At 34.7% G+C, this 16,182-nt stretch overlaps 1 protein-coding gene across 1 annotated transcript; it reads left to right on the top strand.

The window, feature by feature from the left end:
• Positions 1–2,014: 2,014 nt before the first annotated feature.
• LOC132044819 (protein MAEA homolog) lies at positions 2,015–12,264 on the top strand. The gene is made up of 7 exons (XM_059435347.1): positions 2,015–2,398; positions 4,093–4,287; positions 6,436–6,558; positions 10,253–10,438; positions 11,232–11,365; positions 11,715–11,901; positions 11,968–12,264. Exons 1-7 carry the CDS (start codon positions 2,078–2,080, stop codon positions 12,067–12,069), a joined length of 1,248 nt encoding a protein of 415 aa, XP_059291330.1. The 5' UTR covers positions 2,015–2,077; the 3' UTR covers positions 12,070–12,264.
• The last annotated feature ends 3,918 nt before the right edge of the window (positions 12,265–16,182 follow it).

Below are 16,182 nucleotides of genomic sequence, written 5' to 3'. Positions count from 1 at the left end.
AAACGGCTAAATTTAAATCTCAAATATTAAGGGGTCGTTTGGCATGCAAAATAAGTTGGATTTCTCATAATTAGGTTTGGGATTAATTTTATATTCTATTTTAGTGATGAAGAAGATAAAATTAATGGAAGATTTAATGGTTAATTAGAGGTTAATTAGTGTAAATATAATTAATAAAAGAAAAATCAAATGAAAAAAGAAAGGAAAGTGGCACTAACGTGACAGTGACGTGGCTTAAACAACACTCTCTCACCAAATTTTGGTTGTGCCGTAAAAAAAAGTATAAAAATACAGAAAAAATAAGGCGAGGGGGTAATAGGTCGCCCGCAAAGGCTGGATGCGTCATAATTAATCCGAGTATACGTTAAGGGGGTTTTATGTATTTTCAAACCGCTAAATTTAAATCTCGAATATTAAGGGGTCGTTTGGCATGCAAAATAAGTTGGATATCTCATAATTAGGTTTGGGATTAATTTTATATTCTATTTGGTAGAAAGTATAATTTTAGGCAAAAGACATAAATTGACCCTTAAACTATACCCCAAAGTCATTTTTACACTTAAACTATCCTGGCGACCCATTACACACCTAATATATGAAAAAGTGATTATATTTAAAAAAGAATAAATAATAGGAGAGTGAGGTCAATTTTTTTTTATTATAAAAAATAATTTTTAAATAATAAAAAAACTAATTCCTCCACCACAACTGCGCCCCCCACCCCACCCCGCCCCTTTCTCTTCCAGCTTTACGCCACCACCACCCCACCTTCCCGTCTCCTCCACCTTCACGCCACCCTACCCCACCCCCAAGCCCTTCTTCTTCATTTCACCACCACCACCCTTGCTCGCTCCCACCTCCATTCTCCTCCGCCTTCACGGCTGGCGGAGCTCTTGGCAGTGACGGGGGAGGACGAGCAGTGGTTCCTCTTTGCCATTCTTTATTTTTATTTTCTGAACATAGCTTTCTAGATCTGGGTTTGATGTCAAGCTCGAAAATTCCTTCAATAGTGGCAATGAATTCAATAACCAATTTTGCAGCTCAAAACTATGTAGCTCGTGATGAACAACAGGAAGACAACAAACAGCGAATAACTAAAAGGAATTTCGAATTTTCTGATTGATTTTTCTTTTTAGAATTTGATTTTTCAGATCTGTTTGTGTTCCCATATTTGTAATACACAAACAATAACACACACAAGAAAACAACGAACAGTTAACTAGACTCCAAAATAATTTTCAATTTTGGATTTTCTGATTTTTGCAAATTTTTTTTTTTTGGTAGAATCAAGATGAAGAATTGATAGAACTATTCTTCTACCGAGATTTGATCCAAAGAAAATAATAAAATTTATTTTATAGGTAGATTAGATGTAACTTTGGTGATCGGAAAATGAAGAAGATTGGAAAAAATGAAAGCTCACCGGAAAATATTGAAACTCATTGGAAACAATTGTGGTTATACAATAAGAAAAGGAGTAGGCATGAAGAAGAAAGGGAGGGTGGGAGGAGGGGAAAGGAAAAAAATATAAAATTAAAAATTAGAGAATTTTTTGATGTGGCACAGATGTGGACTGACGTGGCATTGATGTGGGGAGAGAGTGTGTACACTCTCCCCTAGTGCAACTAGTCATGTTGTATGAGAGAATAAAAAATACCACTTTTTCATATATTAGGTGTATAATGGGTCGTTAGGATAGTTTAAGTGTGAAAATGACTTTTGGGGTATAGTTTAAGGGTTAATTTATGTGTTTTGCCTATAATTTTATTTCAGAATATACATCTTAACCCATCAAACTTAAGATTATTTCATCTCACCTTCCATATACAATGTCGAGACTATAATCCCGGAATAATTTAATCCGCGTACCAAAGACCCTTACCTTAAAAAAAAAAAAAAAAAAAAAAAAAAAAAAAAAAAAAAAGCAAAAGGAATAGTACTCTTGCTTAAACCGAAACGTCGTCGTGGCACTCTACAATTTCGATGTTTTCTATCTAAATCAGGAAAGTATCTTTGGGCAACAAATCAAACTTTTGGATCCATCTTTAGTTCTTCCATTAATTAATTAATTAAGCAAATGGAGATGGAAACGATTCCTAACGGCAGTTCGCCGTCATCCACCACCACTACCACCACCCCTTCCTTTACCCCAACCACCGCCACGTCACCTAACACTCCGTCATCAAAACTGAACCGACTTTCCGAATCGATGAAATTAGAACACCAGTTCCTTCGTGTCCCTTTCGAGCATTATAAAAAGTCGATCCGTGCTAATCACCGTATTACTGAGAAGGAAATTACCGCTGTTATTAACGGCGTTAATGATGCCGTTGATTCTGATGATCCTGTTAATCAACTTAATTCACTTGTTTCTAGGTTACAAGGACTCAAACGAAAGGTAATTAATTACTTTGTATATATATGTGTAGATATGGTATTCTATTTGGTTACTATATAAAATTCGTTAATTATACCATGCGTATATATGTGTGTATCAAGTTCTATCACCTCAATTCATTCTTAGAGTAGCTCAATTACGATCTTCTGTTTGTTTATGGTTATGTATATAATCCCTCCGTCCCATAATAAGTGTCATCCCGGCCAAAAACACGCATATTAATAAATCAATAATGCAATGTGAAATTTACCAAATTACCCCTATATAATAAAAATTATTTTGATTAGAGCATGCACAAGAAGTAAACCTTTTGACATTGGGAATCCAACAATACCAAGTTGCTATGTGACTTTTTCAATCCTCATTTAGATGTTACTTTATTGTCTAAGGGTAGAATTGGAAAAAACTAGCCAATTTATGTCTTGATTTCCTAAGGTGATACTTATTATGGGACAAAAAAATTTGGCTAAGGTGACACTTATTATGGGACGGTGGGAGTAATAGATACGGTATTCTATTCGGTTGCTATATAAAATTAGTTAATTATACCATGCATATATATGTGTGATTATGTGTGTATCAAGTTCGATCACCTTAATTCACTTGTTTCTAGGTTACAAGGTCTCAAAACGGAAGGTAATTAGAGTAGATTAATTATGATATTTTGTTCGTTTTTATTGTAAAAGTTTGGATTAGAGTTAATGGTTGAGACACACCAAAACTATCACTCGTTTTGTATTAAATGCTGAGTTGGCCTTCAAGCGCTTGAAGTCTTTTGATTTTAGTGTTTTAATACAAAGATAGTGATAGTTTAGGTAGGTAAAGGGAGTAATGGATTGTTGAGGTATGTAACTTGCGAAAAAAAGTGATAGTTTAGGTTACAAGGCTTCAAACTGAAGGTACTTAGAGTAGCTCAATCAGGATCTTCTGTTTGCTTACTGTAATAAGTTTGGATTAAGGAAGCTAGATTTCTATCGCATATTAACACACATAATGGTTATGTATATATTAGATATGGTATTCTAATATATGGTTAGTATATATGTAGCGGAATTCCCCTCTGTGTTGTGTGAATATTGTACTCGTTTACAGTATAAGATTGGATGTAGGAAGCTAAACTTCTACCCGAACACGTGTGTGCGTATCATACTTTTGACTGTGTAAGATTGGATATTGGATATTGTATGATATATTGTGTGTCTGTGTGTGTAAGAGAGAGAGAGAGAGAGAGAGTATCTGTTTGAATTGTCAGTTATTGAATGTCGGATCTTGAAATGTATTGCACACACTCATTTATTTTTCAGCTAGTAGTCAGAAGTGATTAATCTGTTGTAAAGTTGATTACGGATATGTTTTCTGATCAGTTAAACCTAGGTAAAGGTGGTGTTATGTTGTGAGAGCAATCATTTTATAGTATAAGATTGGATAAAGCAAGTGGAACTTATATATTTGTGTATGTGTATCTTTGATTTGTCTGTGGAACTTATATATTTGTGTATGTGTATCTTGGATTTGTCTGCTTTTTGTTAAATATTGGATCCTCAAATGTATCCCATTTGCTCATTAAGTTTTCCGGCTGGTGACTAATATGTTTGAAGAGCTAAATGCAACCCACACGAAGCTTTGAAAGCTTCAGTCATCTTTTTAATCAGTTAAAAATGAGGTATCATGTGGTTTTGTATTGTGAGAATCAGTTGGAAGAGGGGAGTCGAACAGAGAACCTGCAAGCGCATAGATGCAGAGCACGGCTAGATCATCTAGAATCTGCCGATCCAGAAAATTTATCTGACTGGAATAACATTCGTTTGAAGAGGATACTGGTGGATTACATGCTGCGGATGTCATATTATGACACTGCTGTGAAGCTTGCTGAAAGCAGTAACATCCAGGTGGGTTTTCTTTGAGTTCTTTTAATTTTACCTTTTAATGTGCGGTATCATTTATTATGGTTAAAATGGTTATGTTGTTCTAGTTTTTGAGTCAAATTAGCTCTCCTTAGTCGACAACTTCCTCGGATCTAGTATATAACTATACTTAAGTTCTTAAATTTCAATGTTGGCTGCTGTTTAGGAATTACATTAAAACTATGTCTGGAAATCAAGGAAAGAGGACGGGTGAAGGAATGGAACTCTATTGCATTAATTTTCTTAGATGGAGGATTAGTCATTTACTTTTCAATGTTTGTTGTGGTTGAAAGAAAGCGATAGATATATAAATCCTCTTTAAATCTATTTTTGAGATTTTTTTTTTTTTTTTTTTTTGATCAAGTAAAGCTATTTTCATTCATAAACATGGCCAATCTGGCCGTATACATGGGGTATACCAAAAGGTAAAGAATCTACAAAACATGATTCTCTACAAACTCCGCCCAGTCATCTATTTTTGAGAAATTAAATCCTCTTTCATTCTTTTCTGGAGGGTATTGAACTCCTCCCCATTTACTTCCTTATCGAGCAAGAGAACCATATGTGTAGCTGCTCTTAGATTGCTCCTCACCTTTCCTCGTTTCACGTCGACCAAGCATAGCATAGCATAGCATTAAAAGCGAGTTCACTCTAGATGAATGTATCTGAATGTTTCTTCATTGATCTCTGTACATCTTACGCTTTGAATTCCTTCTAGTTTTCTCCTTTTTTTTCACAAGTAAAATGTAAATCCGTCTAGTTTTTTCTCTTACTTTCTTGTTTATGTGGTCGTATGTCTTCTTTTCTCCTTATTGGGAGGGCAGCTGATGGGATAGGTGGATTGGGAAAGGACAACACAAACTGCTGTTTTATTTAACTGACTAACTCGAGCATTAAGTCTACAGGTGCCTACTAACCAATAATAAGGATAAAAGAACTACATCTCAATCCCAAGCAAGTTAGGGTTGGCTATTTGAATCTTCGCTGTTCATGTTGCTCCATTTAGGTCCGTATCAGTCCAATAATAAACGCGCAAAAATAATAGTAATTAAAAGAAAATAAAAGAAAGATGAAAAAAAGTTGAAGGTATACCAAGGCAACTTTTCATTGGAAGGATTGATATTTGGCTTCATCAGTCATGGACAACTGAGGAGGAAGGTGGAAATACGGAAGGGAAAGCTTTTTTTATCATTCCTTCTCCGAAACCCTAGCTTGTTGGATATTAAACAGAAGATGAAGTAGGGTATTTTGCACATGATGTTCCATTGATTCATTTTTTCCTTTTATCTCTCTGTTGCCAGTATGAGCAACTATTTCTCAGATTAGGATGTGCTTCTGCTTCCAACCTTAAGTGATTAGCTTGAATATGTTTGTCTATTTGTGTCTGGAGACATTGCCGCTGACAAATGTTTCTGGATGAAGTTGTCTTGTGCTTTGAAAAGATTCCAGCTCTGAGGAAGATTTGAGTAACTAAAAATTGATTCAAAGGATCCCTAGTAATGATTATCTCTTTTTTACTGTAAAATATATGTTCTAAACTAGAAGCACACTATTACCGAACCTTTTACCTCAAGAATTGGTAATTCATGGTTCCGTAATATTTTTAGGAGTATTTTTGGGATTTTGTCATATGGTTTCAACAGTTATTCCATTTTGGGATTTCATTGAACTTATGACAAGAACTCAACTATCATCTTGATAGCAATTTCTCCTATTTCCCCACCTGTGAGATCACATTGAGTATGTTGTTGTATGCGGAGTGCTCCCGTCACATCGACATACTGTTAACTTCATCAGTAAAGCAATACTATTTCCTATCATTGAGAGCTCCCTGTGACATTAATGGAACCTCATTATGCCTTTTAACGTAGACATTTTAAACCTAATCCATACAGGATCCGAAGGCTCAAGCTGTGTAGTTTAATTTTAATACAGCTTTTAGGTGATGCAATGCATGAACTGGTTTTGTCACTTGGCCTTAATACCTTCGTGATGTTTGACTTGAATAATGCAGCAACTATGTTGGCTACTCTGCGTTGCTGCTTCTTTCTGTAGAGTCTATTGTGCTTGTGAAATTCTTTAGCTGCAAAATCGTTGAGCCATTGTGATTAAGTTTGATCTTTTCAATTATAGGATCTTGTTGACATAGACGTCTTTCATGAAGCAAAAAAGGTCATTGACGCTCTCCAAAACAAGGAGGTAACTCCTGCTTTAGCCTGGTGCGCTGATAATAAATCCAGGCTAAAGAAATCAAAGGTACGATTATCTTTGTTTCTTTGAGCTTTTGTCTTTAACAATTTTATCACTGATTTAACAATCCTATGATTGAATTGTAATCAGTGACACAAGTTATAATTCATTCGAGTCCCATACATATTTGTTGTGCAGAACTAGAGTATCCATCAATATCACATCATTTTAATGTGACATATTTTCTTCATATTGCTAGCCATTAATTCTTGTTTCAATGAGATGTTATTCAATAATGTGTAGCTCAAATGTGAAAAAGCATGAAAAGTTTCAGATCAGCCTCTTACATGTTCACTGAGTTGAGTTGATCTCCTTCTGACTAATTTGATGGACATAAAACTCAATCAGTGCATTTCACAGAATGCTTGAGTTTCGGTGACTGGAGATGTTTTGCGCTGCATTTTGTAGAACGTAGAGAAAGTGAAAGGGTGAAAATCAAAATGAAGCCTGATGGATTTTTATTGAGACAGGCGTTTCCATTGTGTGTTTGATGGTTTATTAGCGTCTGTAAAGCCTCAGATATCCCTTTGTGCAACCAATAGAGTGATCAAATATTCTTCTCGGGTCCACTTTTCTCGTTTAATGGTTTCCGATAAAGGATATCTCTAACCTACTTTAGCAAAAAAGGACATTTTGATCATAATATGCTTAAAGTGATGGTGGGTTTCGAACTTGTGTGCTTTGTCACAGGTTAAAGTTTCTATGAACAAATCAGCTTAGCTTATGTCGTAGCAAGATCATAAGATGGGCCCACATCAATTGAGATTTTAGATTTAATTGAGTGTCAAGTTCCGCTTTGTTATCTGCAGTGAATTGCAGATATTAATTTTACCATCTTTGCTTTGCTGTAAAGGTTGGGATGTCTCTTGACTGCATCTCATGCGAGATAATGGAAACCTTAATCTGATTTTCACCTCTTGAAGTTTTTCATGTGCCATGGGTTCCAGCCATGGATTCCAGAATAAATGTCAGTTGCCATGCTTTTGCTGTTTCGGATTAGGTTATTCCTTCAAAGCCTTCGACTGCCGAGATCATGCAAACTTTAATCTGGGTGTTGTCTGGAATAGTTAGGGAAGACTGTCAGAAAGCTGCCAACGGGCAAATAATTTCATTAAGTCGAGTTGCAGAAATTTACGTCAAAAAGGAGGTGTGGATGAAGTGTGTTCTCCTGCGGGAAGGCTATGAACGCTGCTTAGATTGAGTGGTCACTCAGAACAGAAAATATTGGTCTTTCTGTATTAGTATGGTAGGTTTCTGAATCATGAAACTAGATGATCCCTGTACTGCTTTTGCGAAGACAGGAAACAGGATGATTGTAGTAACGGATGCATGTCTCAATTGGTTGATTCGGAACTACATAATCATCAGAATACATTTTCTCTGAATTCCCTGAAAAGGGAGGAATGTCAAGTGTGTGTTTTATTTACAAACAGAATAAGAATACATTCCCTTTAAAGACTTTCTTGAAGAAAGTCATGATAAGGGAGGAAAATTTATTGGCAATTGGAAGCACGGATTATGTGTGATATATCTGTATTTTCTCATTGCCATATCGGTTAACATCAAAAGGGTAGCCGATGCACAAAGCTCCTGCTATGCTTGGATCCGTGGAAAGGCCTTCTTGATTAACATAGTGATTAGAATTTCTGTAGCATGAAATTGCAAATTATGTAAACCAGGTAAATATGTTCAGTGCGCTTACTACCAAACCACTATAAAAGGTTCAGTTTTCTATTCGTTATTAATTCGTTAGTGCTTAAAATTTGTAATATAAAACCCTTTTGCCCCATGTTGATAGAGAAGGACTGAAGTGACCAAGAGAATATTATTCGTCACCTTTCTAAAGTATCATCAATAGCTCTTCAACTTTGAATACAACGCAAAAGGTCATAGACAGCCAATTGATGGTGGGTGATTGATTTGAATCTTCAAGAACTAGACTTTTTTCTCAAGGGACCTGATGGAGGGAAATCAAGAAAATGTGCATTGTGCTGTACAATTAACATCTAAATGAATCTTAAGCTCTGTTACTTAAAGAAATGATATCCATTTTGTGTTGTAATTTGAAGCTTGAAGCTACATCAATCTGAACTGCCAACCTCTTGGCATGCAGAGAGAGAGAGAGAGAAATTGATAAAAGGGGCTTAATGTGATCCTGGGGCGGGCCACTCTGTTGGAGATACGATAATCAGATGGATCTTTTTGACCTGGTATATCTTGTGGAGGTTAGATATTTAAAAGCTGTCTATCAGCAGTTCCAAGGTGCCAATGGTTCCAGTTTCCTTTTTGATAAACATTGGCATGTGAAGCATACATTATCATGCACACGAGGAGAATTGAGTATCCATATTCTTGGTATTCTGAAGTCAGTCAGAGGTCATCTTGTCCAATAGAATGCATCAGATGTGAAAACGGCATGTTAAGAATACATTGACATGCGCACCAGGAGAATTGAGATATCATATTCTTGAATTATGTGAAGTCAGTCAGAGCGAAGTTAATAGTTGTCCAATATACAGGGTATGATGGCTTTGGCATTTAAGTCTAACATTGTAAGTATGCATGAGGACTCTGCATCTGCACTCTAACTGTAGCATAGTATATCAGATTGTAATGAGACCCTCAGAGGAAAGAGCATGGATTGGGGGTATATCACTATCTCTATGCATTACCTCATTTACATAGTTCTGGACTAAAACTGAGTGATGGATTGCAGCTTAACACGATGTAAATTATGGTTTGTCATTTTGTTAATGTCTCAAGTTTAAAGCAGTTTTCAATGGGTAGTACGCTTGATCTTCTCTTATCAATAGAACAGTTCTGTACGTGATACTGTTTTATGAGCTACTTCATGCTTCGGATATTAAAGCTTAAGAAGAGTATCTGACATGGATGATCTCCATGAGATGCATTAATTGTTGTTACAATGCCATACCTTTTGATTTGAAAGGCGCGGTGAAAGGAATAATGCCAATACCCTTTGTGTATTCGTGCAAAGAGTAATTGCAGCCGGTAACTATAGTGGAGGCTTATGGGTGAGTCCTGTCTTTGTCTAATTGAAATGGTTAAATAATGGGGAACCTGCATTATTTTCCTGTAGGTCATTCCAATGATATGATCAGGATGTACCGGTACTGATAATTGCTTGAATTATGGCTACATTTATCCTGGATATAGAGGTGGATTGAGCTGTGAGCTTGAAATGTGTAAATCCAGCTCCTTTTTGCTGGATGAAGTTGCTTTACAGAGCTATTTACTTGTCTCTTCTGTCTGTTCTCGGAATACTTTGAATTGAAAAGTCAGATGTATCCTCAAAGTCTGCTCTTCCTTTTATACCAAGCTTCACTAACGTTTTGCATGTCTGAAGGATAATTGATCTTGAAATTTATAAAAAGGGATAAAAGATTGTGAAAGTAACTTTCTAATTGACTAGGTCCTGTGAATCACTAAATTGGATGTTCATGGATAGATGATTGGATGGCTACGGCATTATGTTGTCACAACTACCATTCTCATATCAAAGTGGTGAAGAATAAATTTTTCTTGGTTTGAATCTTTTGAAGCACAACGAGTCAAACATCTTCAGACTGAGTATTTTTTCCGGCTCCATTTTGAGAGTTATATATGTGGATAACAGTGTGCTACATTTTGGAACTTTGTGCCGCAAATACAAGATGCTGATTGCTTCTCTTGTTGACAGAGCAAATTTGAATTCCAGCTGAGATTGCAAGAGTTCATAGAGTTGGTAAGAGCTGAAAACATGATGCGGGCCATTACATATGCTCGGAAATATCTTGCACCTTGGGGTTCTACCCATATGAAAGAGTTGCAGCGGGTCTTGGCGACACTTGCTTTCAAGAGTAATACTGAATGTACGACTTACAAGGTTAGTGTCTTTCGGTCTAGCTTTCTGTATATTTGAATTAATTGTAGTTACTCTTTTTTGTCGAAGGGTTATGAGAGTTTAAAATACTTCAATAGCTTTTCAATTTGGATTAACTCTTTCACCTTCAATGCTTTTAAGCATTATTATTATGTATAGTCCATTTTTCTTGTAACTTATCACTGAATACAACATAAGTTTGTGCATATCATTATTATTATTATTATTATTATTATTATTATTATTATTAATAATAATAATAATAATAATAGTTACTAGAAAATGAAATATTTTAATATATATAATCTAATGCTTGACATGCTTAAAAACATGCTTCTATGCATGTTTGTATATGTATTGCTCCGTGTATGTGTTTGCGTGTGTTCAAAAAAGACAAAGTAATAGCTAAGGTAGTTCAGTCAGAAAGCATTGAAAAGAAAACAAGAGGAAACTGAACATGAAGAAAATGTGTTGTAATACATTCTTTATTATGGTGAAATCTGAAGTGTTTAAAGCGTTGGCAATACAATATTTACACATTGATTTTGCAATTCTCAGACATCATGTATGGAAAAAGAAGTATAAAAATTCATATTGATCAATGATTGACCTTTTACCTGCCTTTAGCTTGATTTTATTATATAAACTTAATGTCATTTTGATATCACTTTCCTCATTGGTCTTGTGAGATGGTTGTCTGCTGTATATGAAGAATCACACTTGGGTAGAATAAAAGCGGTTCAAGATGATTATCCACCAATGGGATTTACTTGACAGTTGTCAGTTTCTGTTACAGGCTTTATTTGAACCAAAGCAATGGGAGTACTTAATTGACCAATTCAAACAAGAGTTCTGCAAGTTATATGGCATGACACTTGAACCTTTGCTGAATATATATCTGCAAGCAGGGCTGTCTGCATTGAAAACTCCGTATCCACAACATATGATTTACATGCTTGTAGTTTACCATCAAGAATCAAGTTAATATAAATGATCACTTACATACGTAATATAATAAGGGTGGTCTGCTTATATGCTTTACATGTAGGAACTAGGAATAACGTCAGCTGGTAATGATTTTCCGATTTACTAGCTACTGATATTTTCTTTTAGTTATTGACATTTTGTACATTCTTTTTAAATACTTTGCACTCGTTCAATCAGCTCCTTATGCCACTCATGGCCAAAGTTCCTCGTGGTCATTGGAAAAGGAAAGAGGAAGCGAAGGAAAATTTTAAATATTGTCTGCTCCATAACTTCTCCTTGACCAAATCAATAGATTCTGTTACGAAGATGATTGCACAAAGGAGGATCCTTTATCACAGGAGAGCTTCCGTAAATTAGCATCCCCACTACCATATTCAAAGCAGCATCACTCGAAGCTCGTTTGCTACATAACCAAAGAACTGATGGATACTGAAAATCCACCCCTTGTATTGCCTAATGGCCACGTCTACAGTACCAAGGTATGCCTTTAGTTGCTTCCATGTTTGCACTTCGGTGACAATTTTGGCTTACATCTGTCATGGCAGGCACTTGAAGAAATGTCCAAGCGGAATGATGGCAGAATAATATGTCCTAGAACAGGCGACACCTGCAACTACACAGAGCTGGTTAAGGCCTACATTTCATGAGTTTCTGTTTTCATTGGACTGTCCATCGCCGGAGATCGTTGGTTGTGATCAACTCCCAAACAAGAAAACTTGCTCTGGGAGATTTCAAGTCCCTATGACTTCATGTTTAGGGGACTACTGTATATATGGAAACCACCAAGTCTGTAATCCTTGCAAGCAAGCTGAAAATTTATAAGGATGTTAACTTTCAATGGAGTTTGAATTGTACAGCATAACAATTGCACGCATACGACCATAATCTCTAGGCAAATTGGTAGCTGAGAAGCATACCTGTAATCCCATAATGTGTTGTTACCTTTGCACCAACACCCTCTTCATTCTCCTGCCTATCTCAGTTGCGATTTGTAGGATAGATTGGTAGCGTATATAGGACACTCAAGGGTCTGGTCTAGAGGTCAATGAAATACGTGAAAATTTTGGAATGTCACGGTTCGAGTTCTAGCAGCGACAAAAACGCAAGACATTTTCTTTTTCATTTGCCTAAACTCTGATAAGTAGAGTTATTAAGTATGCGTGCGGTACTTGTTGAAATAGTTGAGGTGCGAGCAAGTTATCAATATTATTGAAAAAAAAGTAGCAGCATAATTGTGACTTGAGACTTGTTTCAGTCCAATGATAGATAGTAAAACGTTTCTCTCTATGCGTCTTTTAACACCATTGACATTATAATTATTAAGTCCTTTTCATAGATCATCCACCAGTGATGTTTGCTTTTTGAAACTTCATTTAAGAGTGCGATTCGGTGTTCAATATATTGGGTTAAGAATTATATAGTCTCAGCCTTTCAAGTTTAAAGCTTGACGGAGTTTAGACGCTCTTTGGGGAAAGACGGTGGTTCAAATTGACCTTTTCCCTTCTATATAAAGCGAAAAAGAATATCATCATTCTAATCGTGACTTAGAAAGAAGAAAGAACATAAGAAAAGGGGTGGTCTACCGATGAGAGCCAGAGGAGAAAGACACAGATGGCACCAATCTAATTTCAAGAACTCTGATTCAACCATTTTTGTGTCGTTTGACTGGCGTCTCTTCCCCTCTAGTAATTCCATAGAAAGGCAAAACAATTCTATTAAGTGACAATTTCAACTGTAGTTGTCCGTCTCGATTCATTCTCTTGTTTAGTTTAATCATGACATGTGCTAAGCTCATCTATTCTATAGTGTTGATTTCTTTCGTCTGTCCTAATCTTGGTAGGTAGAATTAATAAGAATTTAAACTGGTGGAAGGTAGCAAATATTTGGTGGAATAATTAAATGCGAACAAGTTAGAGCCCGTTTGGATTAGCTGAAAAAAGTGGCTTTAAGCATAAGTATTTAAAGATTTTTAAGTCTTGAAAGTTATTTTATAAATAAAGAATTACGTGTTTGGATAAAAGTGCACCAGGGTTTTTAGAAGTAAGGGTAGTATTGAAATTAACAGAAAATATCAGGAGATAAAAGGGTAAAGTTGTTGGTCAAATCAAAATGGCTTTTAAGCCAAAAAAAAAAAGTTGGGGTTGACCAACTTCTTGATTTTGGCTTATTTTAAGCACTTTTTTATCTTAATTTAAGCGGTTTTTTATTTTTATTAAACACCCAAATAAGTTATAAATGGCTTATAAATTAACTTATATTTTTGATCAACTTATAAGCTAATCCAAACGGACTCTTAGTCCTAACACCCGTGATAAAAGAAAAGTAAAAAAAACTTATTTGATCTTCGGATCTAGCTCTAAGTCGGTCACTTTATATTACAGAAAATGACAAATTGCTAAATTAGCAACAGCGCAACAAAACGTGAACAACCTGTCACGATCACACCAAACGAAAAAAGAACGGAATTATCTAGCCAGCGAGAAAAAGGAAAAGAAGGAAATAAAAAAGCATAAGCATAACAGAAACATTGACAAAGTCATTGATTACTTAGCTGGTCCAACCAGATTGGGTCCACTAGAATCTTAAAACGTAATTTTTGGTGAAAGACTTCTATAAAGTCTCCCATATTTTAATGATCTTATCTTCTTTCATCTCATTTCTATTTTGAAAGTTTTAGGTGCTGGCCATAAAAATTATTCACTTTTTTTTGATTTTTTTTTTTATTTTTGGGCGTTTAGCTATAAATATTTTAAATATAATTTGAAGTTGTATTCCGAAATATTAAAAACTTAAAAAATTTATTTTTCAAAAACATTTCACTTTTTTCACTTTTGTACAACTACGTAGCCGTTTGGCCATAAAAATTATTCACTTTTATCCAGAAATTTTTTTCACTTTTTTTTTTTTTTACTTTTGGGCGTTTGGCCATAAATATTCGGAATACAACTTACCAAAAACAAGAAAAACTTGTTTTTTAAATTTTTTTCACTTTTTTACAATTACATTTTACCAAAAACTACAATTTCAAAAATTATGGCCAAACAGAACTCCAACTTCAAAAATTCCAAAAAAAGTGAATTTCTTTTTGGTATTTATGGCCAAACTAAGACCTACATTTCACCAAAATCTATAATGTCAAAAACTATGGTCAAACACAACTCCAACTCCAACTCCAAAAATTTCAAAAAAAGGGAATTTGTTTTTGATATCTATGGCAAACGCCTACTTAAATTGTATAGCTATCCGCTAAAATAATAATTAAAAATTTAATATTTTATACCTATGACATGCCTATAGTATACAAGTTTTATATAAATAAAACATATATAGTATATATTTAACTAGTTGTTGTAATGATTCAGGTTGAACTGTCAAATTTGTTAAAACCCCTTCTATTTTATGCTGGTTAAAGAGGTGAGACATTTTGAGATTATTTTTCACCCGAAATATATTATATGTGTTATCTTTTTTAGATGAATTTTGTGTCGTTGATTCATCATTAATCAAACGGTATTCTGCACATGATATTAATCATACACTATAATAAAGATCTTTTAATTTGTATTAACTTATTTCGAACTTAATATAAATATTTTAGAATCATATAGAAACACTTAGATTTTTATAGTATATTCATGGTCAGTTAACGATGTATTGTTTTTCCCTTGTTAATTGTGAAATCCCCATTATATCTAATTTTCTTCACGTTCTCTCTCATTAGTAACTAACCAATCAATCGATCCTCCCTCCTCCTCTCTCAACGACTTTCCTTCTTCACTCTTACATCGGTCAATAAATTTGCATTTGATTGTTTTAATCGTATATTACTACTATGTTAATTATCACTTAGCTATGATAGATTAATGCGACACATACAACAAATTCAAATAAGTATATTTTTTTATGACAAATTCACTCAAATTAATGGTTCATGATAAAGTTGGGAGCAATATTTCTTCCAGATATACAATCTCCAACGAGATCCCACTATATTAGATATTATGTCTTCGTTCCCAATATATCTAACTCCCTCAATACTAATTCGCTAATCAATCATTTCTCCTCTCTTTCAACTATTTTCCGTCTTCACTCTTATATCGGTCAACAAATTTGCATTTGATTGTCTTAATCGTATATTACTACTATGTACGTAATTATCACTTAGTTATGTATAATTAATGTGACACATACAACAAATTAGAATAAGTGTCTTTTTTATTACAACTTTACTCAAAATTAATAGTTCATGATAAAGTTGGAAGCAATCTTTCTTCCACATATACAATCTCCAACGCGATCCCACTAAATTAGGTATTATGTCTTCGTTCCCAATATATCTATCTCCATGTTCTCCCTCATTATTAACTTACTAATCGTTTCTCCCTTCCTCTCTGTCAACGACTTTTTGTCTTCACTCTTATATTGGTCTATAAATTTACATTTGATTGACTTAAACGTATATTACTACTATGTAATTTATCACTTAGTATAGATAAATTAATGCGGCGCATACAAAAAATCTGAATAAGTATCTTTTTTTTTCTTTTTTTTTTTTATTTATTACAAATGCACTCAAAATAAATGGTGCATGATAAAGTTAGGAGCAATCTTTCTTTTAGATATACAGTCTCCAATGAGATCCCACTAAATAATTAGTTATTATGTATTCGTTCTCACGTTCTCTCTCACTAGTAACTTACTAATCAATCGTTCCTCCCTCCTTCTCTCTCAACGACTTTCCTTCTTCACTCTTATATCGG

Source organism: Lycium ferocissimum, unplaced genomic scaffold (genome assembly GCF_029784015.1).
Source record: "Lycium ferocissimum isolate CSIRO_LF1 unplaced genomic scaffold, AGI_CSIRO_Lferr_CH_V1 ctg525, whole genome shotgun sequence".
Lineage (NCBI taxonomy): Eukaryota > Viridiplantae > Streptophyta > Magnoliopsida > Solanales > Solanaceae > Lycium > Lycium ferocissimum.
Note: the sequence above shows the minus strand (reverse complement) of the source record. Positions and strands in the feature narration are given on the sequence as shown.

Excerpts from the sequence above, each read along its gene's own strand:
- LOC132044819 (XM_059435347.1), top strand. The coding sequence starts at position 2,078 with ATGGAGATGGAAACGATTCCTAACGGCAGTTCGCCGTCATCCACCACC. Across the intron at positions 2,399-4,092 it reads TACAAGGACTCAAACGAAAG|TTGGAAGAGGGGAGTCGAAC; the intron begins GTAATTAATTAC and ends TGTGAGAATCAG. Across the intron at positions 11,366-11,714 it reads CTGTCTGCATTGAAAACTCC|ATTCTGTTACGAAGATGATT; the intron begins GTATCCACAACA and ends CCAAATCAATAG.